Source organism: Vipera ursinii (genome assembly GCF_947247035.1).
Source record: "Vipera ursinii genome assembly, chromosome: 4".
NCBI classification, from domain to species: domain Eukaryota; kingdom Metazoa; phylum Chordata; class Lepidosauria; order Squamata; family Viperidae; genus Vipera; species Vipera ursinii.
In genome coordinates this window covers 108,341,753-108,353,884 of record NC_139514.1, presented here as the reverse complement: position 1 = coordinate 108,353,884, position 12,132 = coordinate 108,341,753, and the positions used below count along the sequence as shown (strand labels likewise).

The window sequence follows — 12,132 nt, the reverse complement described above, 5'->3', positions numbered from 1 at the left end:
GCACAACTTGCACATGGGCTTAAAGGCCAAGACACTCTCAGATCGACTCCAACCTTGATGAGCAGGGAAGATTTTCTTTGGCTGCAGTATGGAAATATCACTGCTACCTTTTTTCTGTTGTTGTTGTTGTTTTTACTTCCTACTCTACACTGCTGTTTACAGGACCAATGTAGAATAGGAAATTTTTTAAAAAAACAACCTGCAAACTACATAACATTGTCATACAGAAGGACTCCTACTTGCAAGTCATATTCTCTGCATGGAGAACAATCGAATCCTCAAGATGCTAATGAGATGGGCCTCACTTGATGCCAAACAACCAAGAGGACACCCTCAAAATACTTGGTGAAGAACATTCGTGGAAGACTTAAAGGCTCTGAACATCACATGGCTGATATTTAGAGTCTGAAGTGCTCATCTAAGACTAAAAATGCTGGAGATCCTTTGCAGCCCAATACGCTACATAGCATGGGACGATCTAATGCTAATATACTCTACACTGTTAGTGATTGTTAGTAATCTCTCATTCACATACAAAGCATCTTAGTTTTGTTCAAATCAGCCAGAGTTAACTAAGACCTAATAAAGGAGAATATTTGTAGCTCAGGGTTGACCGGACAGGTCCTTGATGCTCTCTCAGCTTGCTGAAATGTTTCATTACCCAAACTAGGTAACAACATCAGTGCAAGTCCTGTTGATGTTACCTAGTTTGTGTAATGAAATGTCTGCAAGAAAACAAACAGGCAAGCTCAGAGAGTACCAAGGACCTCTCGACTAGGACCGTTCCCAACCCAGGGCAGATACCTACCTAGGCTATCTTAACAGGTTCTTCTCAAAAGCCTTGAGATTTTCACCATGACACAAATGGGATGCCTTTCTAACATTAAGAGATGTTTTGGGTGCCCCATGACCTCACGTATGCCTGAGAGAGAAATTCAGACTCGAGGCTGCTCTGTGATATAAAAAAAAACCAAATTGTCCATTGATCCTCACAGGTCTTATCCTTCTTTTGCTCCAAGGTTTGGAGTAAACAGCCTTCCATGGCTGCAATGAGGCACCAAGGGAAATCCCACCCACCCCACCCCACCCAAAATCATCTCCTTACTTCCCCCTCCAAGTATGAAACTAAAGACAAAGTCCAGGAAGATAATTTATGTGAGGTAAAAAAGGGAGATGCATCTTCCCGTTCTCCTTGAAGGAATGGGAGGGAATTGAAGTTTATATATGGACCTCAAAAGAACAGTAAAGTGAAATTGCAGCACTTAAAAACCTAGGAAAAAGAACCCAGAATAAATATAAACAGTACAAACAAGATTGTTTAGCACTTTTATTGGCCACGGGAGGTAATTTCTTATCTACACTTGACCAGCTTTCTGTGGAACGCAAAAGAACCATGTCCACCCCATACCTCTCTGGGACCATTGCTGCAGAACTGTGGAAAGCTATATAAGACGCCCAGGAGAAGAAGATCAGGAGTTATTAAAGGTGAATGAAGGTATTTCATGGCTGTGTTGCCTCACTTCATTCCAGGAGCTTCTGGACAAAAATTCCAGCTCTTCTGATTTATTTATTTTTTGAGGGGGGGGGAGTGGGAAATGTCAGAAGACTACAACATTATCATTCGTTGCTCTTTCCTACAAAAGTAGGATCACACTGTGACTTTTAGATAATTCCACAGTTATGGAAATGCAGGCATGTCAGGCAAGGCATGTTTTTAATAAGAAGCATGCCAAGTTTGTTTGTTTTTTTGTTTTTTTAATGCTACCAGAAATTCTGATTTTTGCTTTCTTTTCTTACAGCCAGCCAAGTAGTCTTGAAGGAGCTGGACTTCAGGAAGACACGCCTTCAGACTCCAAGACAGCAATGATGGGATAAGGATCCCAGCCTTTAGCTAAAAGGACTGGTCAAGGAATCTGCAGGCTCGGTGATCTCTGAAGGTCTCTTTCATGGAGAACAGAGGAAGCATGAAGGAATATTCCACATTTACACCCACCACAGTATCTTATTCAAATGCATAGGTATAGTATAGGTGGTACCTTGCACAATAGTAGTAACTGTGAGAGGGATCTCGGAGTCTTAGTAAAGAATCACTTCAATATGAGCCAGCAGTGTGCTGCAGCTGCCAAAAAAGCCAACACAGTGCTAGGCTGCATTAACAGAGGAATAGAATCAAGATCAAGTGAAGTACTAATACCACTTTACAATGCCTTGGTAAGGCCACACCTGGAATACTGCATCCAGTTTTGGTCACCACGATGTAAAAAAGATGTCGAGACTCTAGAAAGAGTACAGAGAAGAGCAACAAAGATGATTAGAGGGCTGGAGGCTAAAACATATAGGGAACGGTTGCTGGAATTGGGTATGTCTAGTTTAATGAAGAGAAGGGTGAGGGGTGACATGATAGCAGTGTTCCAATATCTCAGGGGCTACCACAAAGAAGAGGGAGTCAAGCTATTCTCCAAAGCACCTGAAAGCAGGATAAGAAGCAACGGATGGAAACTAGTCAAGGAGAGAAGCAACCTAGAACTAAGGAGAAACTTCCTGACAGTTAGAACAATTAACCAGTGGAACAACCTGCCTCCAGAGGTGAATGCTCCAACACTGGAGGTTTTTAAGAAGAGACTGGACAGCCATTTGCCTGAAATGATATAAGGTTTCCTGCCTGAGCAGGGGGTTGGACTAGATGACCTCCAAGGTCCCTTCCAACTTTTATTATTATTATTATTATTATTATTATTATTATTATTATTATTATTATTATTATTATTATTATTATTATTATTATTTTCCCTTTGGGGACCTGAAATATTAGACAAATTGTGCAAAGAGAGTGAAAGACATGGCCCAAAAATGAAGACCCAAAGAACATATAGGAGGAAAGAAAGAGAGACAGCTAAATCTAGTTTACATCAAGATCCTTCACTCTCTCGCTCCGTAACTTTCTGTCCTTGCAGACTATCGTTGCTTTCACCACATTCATAAACCAATTCATGGTCTGTTCTTCTTTAAGCTTCTCACTGCTTGTCTACGAAGTTTCTCCCTCATCCAGGTCATGGTTGCCTCAGAGGCGCTTTCTTTCAAAAGGCAACCGGACTTTCTAGTTTCGCTTGAAGATGTTTCGCTTCTCACCTAAGAAGCTTCTTCAGCTCTGACTGAATGGTGAAGGATTTATATTCTTTATAAATTTATAGTGCTAATGACCCAATGGCAGCAAGGAATATAAATCCTTACGTTCTCCACCATCCTCATCAGAAATGAATGAGAAGCGAAATGTCTTCAAGAAAAACAAGAAAGTCCAGTTGCCTTTCAGAAATAAAGCACCTTTGGGGACTTCTCACTGCTTGGCCTTCTGCTCCAGAAAAGCCTTGCCAGGAAACCAATTCCCTCCTGCAATTTTGCATTCACTTCGGTTAACTCTCCTTTGATATAATGGAGCACTAATGGCAGATAAAGGAGGTAGAATAAGTTGTTGGACAAGGCGTTGGCTTTAGAGATCACCATGAGGAGTGACAATAAGGAGAAAATGGCACAAAGTCATTTGTGAGGACAACTTTCCAAAGGTGCTTTTCAAAAGGCAACTGGACGTTCACGGCTTTCTTCCTTGTAGATCAGGGGTGTCAAATTGCCGGACCTCAATCACGGATGCGTGACCTGGAAACCGCGCCCACCCCATTGCCAGCAATGGCAAAACCGTCCTGATACGTTGCACAACGTCACGTGATGTCGTGAGTTTGACGTGTCTGTTGTAGATGTTTCAGTTCTCATCCAAGACGCTTCTTCAGTTCAGAAAGTCCAGTTGCCTTTTGTGACAGCCACGATTGAGAATCTCCGTAGTGAAGAAAGCATTTTGAAGGGTTAATCTGTTCAGGCCAAAGAAGGGATCAGGAAAATCTGGATTCTCTCTCTGGCCACAAGATCTCTTACACCACCACTGTAGTGTTGACTCTGCTCTTATTTCATCTTCATAATCTCTCCGAGCAAGATTACAGTTTCAGAAAAGTTTCTACTAGTTCCAACATCACTCAAAGAATGCTTCTTTCTCTGATTTTTTTTTACCAACTAGATAGCTTTACTTCCAGTGTTGCAAGGAAACATGTCCTAGTAGGATTATTCTAATTGTTGAAGAAAACAAAATGATTCTCCCCCACTTTTTACTTTCTTCACCAACAAATACTAAGAAATTTTTTTTAAATCCCATTTATCTCCCGCCCTTCTCCGAAGACTCAGAGCGGCTTAAAATCTAAGAAGCACAAATCAATGTGCTTAGCAATAGCCTTCATTCTATGTATATGCCTGCTTATTAGGACTTTCGCCCCCCCCACCACAAGCGGCATTTTTTACAAAGTCAGCTTAATTGCCCCCAACAATCTGGGTCCTCATTTTACCTACCTCGGAAGGATGGAAGGCTGAGTCAACCTTGAGCCTGGTGGGACTCGAACCTGCACTAATTGCAGGCAGCTGGTGTTACTTAAGGAGGCATTAGCCCACTGCTCCACCAATTGTTCGAGTGGCTGCATCTCTGCATGACGGTGTGGCTATGCCTTGTTCCTTCTCTCAAAACAGTTTCCTGGATGCCCTCCACTCTCCCCCATAAGCTTGATGACAATTTCTCAGCAAGAGACAAGAGTGCATTCGCTCTACCAGATATGACACTGAAGGCGAGAAGAAACTGGATGGAGAATTGCACCCATTTGTGCCAAGATCATCCCCCCTACTGGATAGGGACGCCTAGGGGTAGGGGTACTTCCCCAGGGGTTAAGCAAGCAGGAATATCTTAGCGGGATGGAGAAGAACGGAAGACTGATACTCACCCCTTGTTCTGATTCCAGCAGCTCCGTTTTGACTCTGACTGCAGGCATCCCATCAAGCATTAACATTCTGTTCTTCAATGTGTTAATAGCCTTAAAGAGAAGAAGAAGAAAAGTAAAGATGAGCCCAAGAGAAAGAAAGCAATGGAACATTCTGGTTTGTCAAGAAAAAGTGCAAGGATTTGTCTGTTGATCAGGTCTATCTATCTCCAAGAACTTCCAGGCAAGTATTTGCCAACACTTTTCACATCAGTTCTGGACCCAACTGATCTCAAACCATTCCTGTTTCAATGAATGGAGTTCAGTTTATTCCAGACTCACTCCTTTATTGGAAATGGGAACAAAGACAACGTGGCCCGTGAATTTACAAAAAAACAACAACAGGAGTTTGTAACTGCTGTAAACGTGGCAGTAGCTATGTGGCATTTTCTCTCTCTCTCTTTTTGGTGTGTTTAAGACAGCTGGGCCAGTCCCTATAGTTTTCTTGGCAAGGTTTTTCAGAAGTGGTTTGCCATTGCCTCCTTCCTAGGGCTGAGGGAAAGGGACTGGCCCAAGATCACCCAGCTGACTCCAACCCTAAGGTGCAATTAAAACTCACAGTCTTCCAGTTTTTAGCCTGGGCACTTAAGAACAACAACAAACTAGCCCTCCCCAGCCTTATGGTTGGTTCATTTTCCCTCTGGCAGGACGTCTTGCTTCAATGCCAACTCCATTCCCTGACAAGAGGTTCAGAGTCCTTTTCTCAAAGTCTTTTTGCTTCTGCTTCCCCTCTCCAAATCCCAGAGCCACAGCTCTTGGCAGATATGGTCAAGGATAGGGGAACGTGTCCTGGGATGGACTGTTGGCAGGCCACGGCTTTCCCTTCATAACCCCTGATAGGAGGTTAAGCCTTGGAGAACCTTTTTTTTAGATCTTCTTCAGGCTGGTTCTCCCATGCAAAACTTCCTTTAATGTCACCTGGCTCTTTCAGGGATCAAATTCGGGCTTTGTCTTTGTCAACTTTCTTCCACAAATGCCACACATATTGAAAAATGGGATCTGGAGCAGTGGAGAAGGCTTGGGGAAGACTACAGGCCATGCAGTCTAATGGTGATACTTCAGAGATCAGCCCAGAATGGCTCTGCACTCTTCCCTTGGTCCCTGGGAGTCTGCATGGATTGTAGTCTTCCCCAAGCCTTCTCCAAGACAATCAGAGCTGTTTCCCTCTGCATTATAAGGGACTTCTAGATGGGCACCCTGAATATCTTCTTGGAGGACCAATATTAGCACCTTCAAGTATAAATATGTGATTTCTTGTTTCAGAATTATGCACAGGTAGTCCTCAACTCACGACCACAACTGGGCCCAAAGTTTCTGTTGCTAAACAAGACAGTTTTTAAGTGAATCTTGTCCCATTTCATGACCATTCTTGCCACGGTTGTTAACTGAATCGCTGCAGTTGTTAAGTTAATAACACCATTGTGCAGTGAGTCTGACTTCCCCATTGACTTTGCTAGTCGAAGGTCGCAAAAGTGAACACATGACCTCAGGACAGTGCAACAGTCATGAATATGAGTCAGTTGCCAAGCGTCAAACGTTTGATCACATGACCGTGGGGATGCTGCAATAGTCGTAAGTAGGAAAAATGGTCATAAGTCACTTTTTTCAGTGCTGTTGTAACCTTGAACAGTCCCTAAATGAATTGTCGTAAGTCAAGGATTACCTACAATTCAGATCTATGCAACCGTCACAATGGAAAAATGCTTTGGGCACAGAATTTGGGTTTGCTTTTTGTTATAACTTAAGTTTTATGTGCTAGAAAAAACAAAGTTCCTAGCCCTTGTGTTTTCAACCAAAGAGGACCACCAAATAAGCTGTTCTGCTTGCTGAGCCAAAAAAGACCCCAAAATCATTTTCCAGTGGATGAAAGGCAGAACTTCCAAAACTGAGTTCTGTGATACACAGATTGTGCAAATATCACAAATTACCCTGAGTCAGGGGTAGGCAACCTTGGCTCTTTTATGACTCATGGACTTCAACTCCCAGAATTCCTGAGCCAGCATGGCTCAGCTTGGAAACCTCTCCCTTTCCCCTCAGCTTGGCTGGCTCAGGAATTCTGGGAGTTGAAGTCCACGAGTCATAAAGCGGCCTAGGCCAGGGGTAGGCAACCTTGGCTCTTTTATGACTCATGGACTTCAACTCCCAGAATTCCTGAGCTAGCATGGCTCAGCATGGAAACCTCTCCCTGTCCCCTCAGCATGGCTGGCTCAGGAATTCTGGGAATTGAAGTCCACGAGTCATAAAAGAGCCAAGGTTGCCTAATCCTGCCCTGGGTGCAAAACTCCACTTTTCCTGGTGTAGGATTTGGGCTGTTTGAATGCAAATGGGAATCATATGCAAGCTTGGGGATAACACGCAATCCCATAAATTAAAATGAAAGCTGCCATTTCTTGGGAGAAGGTGAAAGCCCCTTAAAAGAAAGACTCACAAGGGAAGTGATGGTTCACTTTCATTCCCTAACACACACCCCTTCCCCTTCTGAGCCGGAGGACTTTCTAGCAACCAGGCAATGCTCAAAACAATAAAAGGGGGAAATGATGCCAGGCCAGAGGCTTTCCAGGAGGGTGTGGGCTGATCAGGCCTGCCTTTCATATCCAAGGGTGTCACCAGCAGTGGCGGTTTGGCCATCCGCCTAGGGTGGAACAGAAAGCACAGCCAGCCTGTCTCTCCAGTCAGCCCAGCTCAAAGCCCTTCCTTCCCTCCTTCTGCCTGGCACAGCTAGGCCTCCTTTTTCATCCACGAGCCCCAAGCAGGCCAGCTACTGCAAGGCTGCAATGGCCAATGGGGTCATAAATCTCCCTGAGGTGGGGTTGCCTGGGCGAGGGGGGGCCCTTCTGCACAGGGGGAGAAGCAACTGCCGGATGGATTGGGGAGGGGGCTGCACGTTGTCTGCCTGGAAGGCTCTGCTCTGCTGGGAGGGTCTCCAGCTGTGACAGGCACCTGGGGCTGCTCGGAGGGAAGAAAGACGATCCGAAGTTGGATCTGGCCCAAATAGGGCCTGCCCCTGAGCAGACAAAGGATGCTGCTCAGACTGGCAGGTTTAATGAACTGTTGGAATCTGATTAGAGGCTAATGTCCCTTTCCGTGCCTTGCACCAATTTACAGCTGATACTTTAACCATCTCCCCCCACCCCGAACTCGTTATTCAACAGAAGGAGAAGCCATGTAGGCAAATGGGGCCTTTTTTTTTTCCAAGAGTTATAAATCAGCAGATCCCAAGCAGGTCATGCACCATTTAGCACATTGACACCTTCTTGCTATTTGGGTCACTTCTGCCTCTGCCCCTCTCCCTTTCCTGAGTGTCCCAAAGCTGATTTCCCTAGGAGAGGAAATCTCCCTGTTTCACTTTGAGAACAAAAGAGCAGGACGCAGAGAAGGCTACGAATGTGGACAGAAATGTATTCAAGGTTTATTACTAGGCTTGTTGATTTTAATGACAGAATCCACAAGTTGAGAATGATGTAAAAAAAAAAAGACACTTATAAATTCCACCATCACTGCTATATATCTCTTCAGAGATCTTTGAAGATTTTGACTTCTGAAGAATCAACATAATTATTACCCAAAGGGAGGGAGGGAGGGGAAATCTCAGCCATTCCTTTGAATCTGTGCTGCAGGAGTGATTTAAAGAGGAAGATTTTAGACTTGCCCGTGTAAAGTGAAGGCAAGCGCTGCACCCTTCAGAATTTCCTTGGAAGCAGAAAGTTCAGCTACAGCTTCCTGCTGGGCCTCTGTGCTGCCTTGCTATTGAATCAGGTTGACTAGCCATTGTCCGGAAGTGAATTCAGTCTTTCTTTGGCTAGAGAATATCTGTTGGAAACATCACAGGAGCAAGGAAGAAATGGAGTGGATGAGCTTCTCATCAGAACCCAGGAGGTGGGACAGGAAGAAAGCAGGATGAATGCATTGGGAAAATGCTTCCCTGTCAAAGAAGGGTCACGGAGGGAAGATCTAGGAGGGGAGAAACAAAGGCACAGTTGGCACGGAAAATGCCTTATATTCTTGCTCGCCCTCTCTTTTCTCCTTGAGAACTTCAAAAATTGGTCTTTCCGTTTAGCTTAACCACAGCTTCAAATCCATCACTGCACAGCTAATCTCAATTCTCTTTCATCGGAAACAAGTCAAATTCAGTTCACTCAGGTGCCGTCCTCATAACTTGCACTCTTTGGAATTCTGGTTTATTATAACTGAGTATAGTCAAGGCTACGGTCTTCCCAGTTGCAATGTATGGCAGTGAAAGTTGGACCATAAAAAAGGCTGAGCGCCAAAGAATCGAGGCCTTTGAACTGTGGTGCTGGAGAAGACTCCTGCAAGTCCCTTGGACTGCAAGGCGATCAAACAGGTCAGTCCTAGAGGAGATCGACCCTGACTGCTCTTTAGAAGGCCAGATCCTGAAGCTAAAATTTTGGCCACCTAATGAGAAGGAAGGACTCACTGGAGAAGAGCCTAATGCTGGGAAAGATTGAAGGCAAGAGAAGAAGGCGACAACAGAGAATGAGGTGGCTGGATGGAGTCACTGAAGCAGTAGGTGTGAGCTTAAATGGACTACAGAAGATAGTAGAGGACAGGAAGGCCTGGAGGAACGTTGTCCATAGGGTCGCAGCTAACAACAACAAAAATAACCGAGGAAACACTGATTCAGTGGTTCAGGTCACTCCCATTACAGCTGTGATTATCACTTAGATTTATAACTTGACTTTTCTCCAAGAACCTCAGGTAGCTTAAAGGGGGATGGTTTTTGCAGGCTCCTTGTTGCTCTCTGAACTTGGTTGTTCAGAGAGGGATCTAGGACAACTCAAGCATGGCCAACTCAGACAATTCAGTGCTGCATTAATTTTTTCATTGATATACTCTTATTATTAACGACCACATTTCCCTCAGAATTATTGTAACCTGTATATCCAGATTGACTTTGTGGGAAGTCGGCTCCCCAGAGAAGGAAATATTAAAAGGGCAGGAAAATATATTTCCTAAAAGGATCTTAGAGACAGGAAAGCACCCCAAGTCTCCCTCCCCCAAGTGGAAACCAACTATAGAAATGCAGATGCAAACCATTCAGGGAAGTTGAAACTAAGAAGACTAAAATCTACATACCCCTGCTCCAGGGAGGTGGGCTGGGACAGACAACCAGCAAGAATCCTAGAGTGACACACCTAGGCTCAGGACAGAATACATGACAAAGGAAATAAAAAGCTTGAAACAGGAAATAACTCCAGACAATAGAGTCCAGGGGGTATAAAAACCCACTACCCACATGTGCTCAGCCCTTCTTTTCCTGTTGGATCCATCTTTCTCTCTGCCTTTCCTCTGCAATAAACTACAACCTTCTTCCCAAAGCAGTTGCCATGTTTATTCCCCACTTGGAGGAACCATGATGGAGACTTTTCTTCCTACAACTTTATTTTATTATCATTGGCCACAGTTCAGTAAAAAAATAATTTAACTTTTGCATGTATTGAATTGTCCCATGGAGACTTGTCCCATGGTGAGTTGGCTGTGCTGAGTTGGCCCATTCCAGTTCAACCCTGAGCTACAGAGCCTCTTTTATCCCCACAACTACAACTCTGGAGAGACTTCAATTAAGAGGGTGTCTGGTCCAATGTCATCCAGCAGGGTCATGGATGTGGAAGTGGATTTGATTCTGGGCCCCTCATTCCCAGTTTAACACCTTAACCCAGGGGTGTCAAACTGCCGGCCTGCGGGCCGGAGCATCACAGAGAAACCGTGCCCATCCCATTTTCAGCAATGGGGGAAAGTTCCGATACGTCGCACGACGTCACATGACGTCGCGAGTTTGACATGCCTGCCTTAACCACTGCCTTGGCCTGCTCCAGAGTCTTCCCTGCTTCTCCATGCCACAGGAGCTAAAAATAACAACTATTTAAATAACATTTAAATAATAATAATAATAATAATAATAATAATAATAATAATAATAATAATAATAATAATGTTATTAGATAACAACAACTTTATTAAATAACATTTAAATAATAACTATTTAAATAACATTTCTATGGCTTACTTATCACACTTCTACTATTTCTAGGATCTGATCAGCAGCCATCAGTCTGTCTTCTTATTCACAACGTTCACAACTGTTGTTGTTAGCTGCGAAGTCGTGTCCGACCCATCGCGACCCTATGGACAACATTCCTCCAGGCCTTCCTGTCCTCTACCATCTTCTGGAGTCCATTTAAGCTCACGCCTACTGCTTCAGTGACTCCATCCAGCCACCTCATTCTCTGTCGTCCCCTTCTTCTATTGCCCTCGATCTTTCCCAGCATTAGGCTCTTCTCCAGTGAGTCCTTCCTTCTCATTAGGTGGCCAAAGTACTTGAGTTTTAGCTTCAGGATCTGGCCTTCTAAAGAGCAGTCAGGATTGATCTCCTCTAGGACTGACCGGTTTGATCGCCTTGCAGTCCAAGGGACTTGCAGGAGCCTTCTCCAGCACCAGAGTTCAAAGGCCTCAATTCTTTGGCGCTCAGCCTTTCTTATGGTCCAACTTTCACTGCCATACATTGCAACTGGGAAGACCATAGCCTTGACTATACGCACTTTTGTTGACAGGGTGATGTCTCTGCTTTTTAGTGTGCTGTCTAGATTTGCCATGGCTTTCCTCCCCAGGAGCAAGCGTCTTTTAATTTCTTGGCTACAGTCCCCATCTGCAGTGATCTTGGAGCCCAGGAAAATAAAATCTGTCACTACCTCCATTTCTTCCCCATCTATTTGCCAGGAATTGAGAGGGCCAGATGCCATGATCTTGGTTTTCTTAATGTTAAGTTTCAACCCAAGTTTTGCACTCTCCTTCTTCACCTGCAACAAGAGGCTCTTTAGTTCTTCTTCACTTTCTGCCATTAGAGTGGTATCATCTGCGTATCTTAGGTTGTTGATATTTCTTCCGGCAATCTTAATTCCAACTTTTGATTCATCTAGCCCTGCCTTTCTCATGATGTGCTCTGCATATAAGTTAAATAGGCAGGGCGACAGTATACAGCCTTGCCGGACTCCTTTCCCAATTTTGAACCAATCAGTGGTTCCGTGTCCAGTTCTCACTGTTGCTTCTTGACCCGCATATAGGTTTCTCAAGAGACAAATAAGATGGTCTGGTACTCCCATCTCTTTAAGAACTTGCCACAGTTTGTTATGATCCACACAATCAAAGGCTTTAGCATAGTCAATGAAGCAGAAGTAGATGTTTTTCTGGAACTCCCTAGCTTTCTCCATGATCCAGCGTATGTTGGCAATTTGATCTCTAGTTCCTCTGCCTCTTCGAAATCCTGCCT

The 12,132-nt window shown here is 44.2% G+C and overlaps 1 protein-coding gene across 1 annotated transcript in view; it reads right to left on the bottom strand.

Annotated features, from left to right (window-relative positions):
- The window catches only part of KLF12 (KLF transcription factor 12), a gene marked incomplete at both ends in the record, with an annotated part of 221,424 nt that overhangs the window by 129,393 nt on the left and 79,899 nt on the right, over nt 1–12,132 (bottom strand). Inside the window, one exon of the mRNA XM_083361306.1 lies at nt 4,812–4,901. Within this exon, the coding sequence (XP_083217432.1) occupies nt 4,812–4,901 (90 nt within the window). The remainder of the gene's footprint in view (nt 1–4,811; nt 4,902–12,132) is intronic.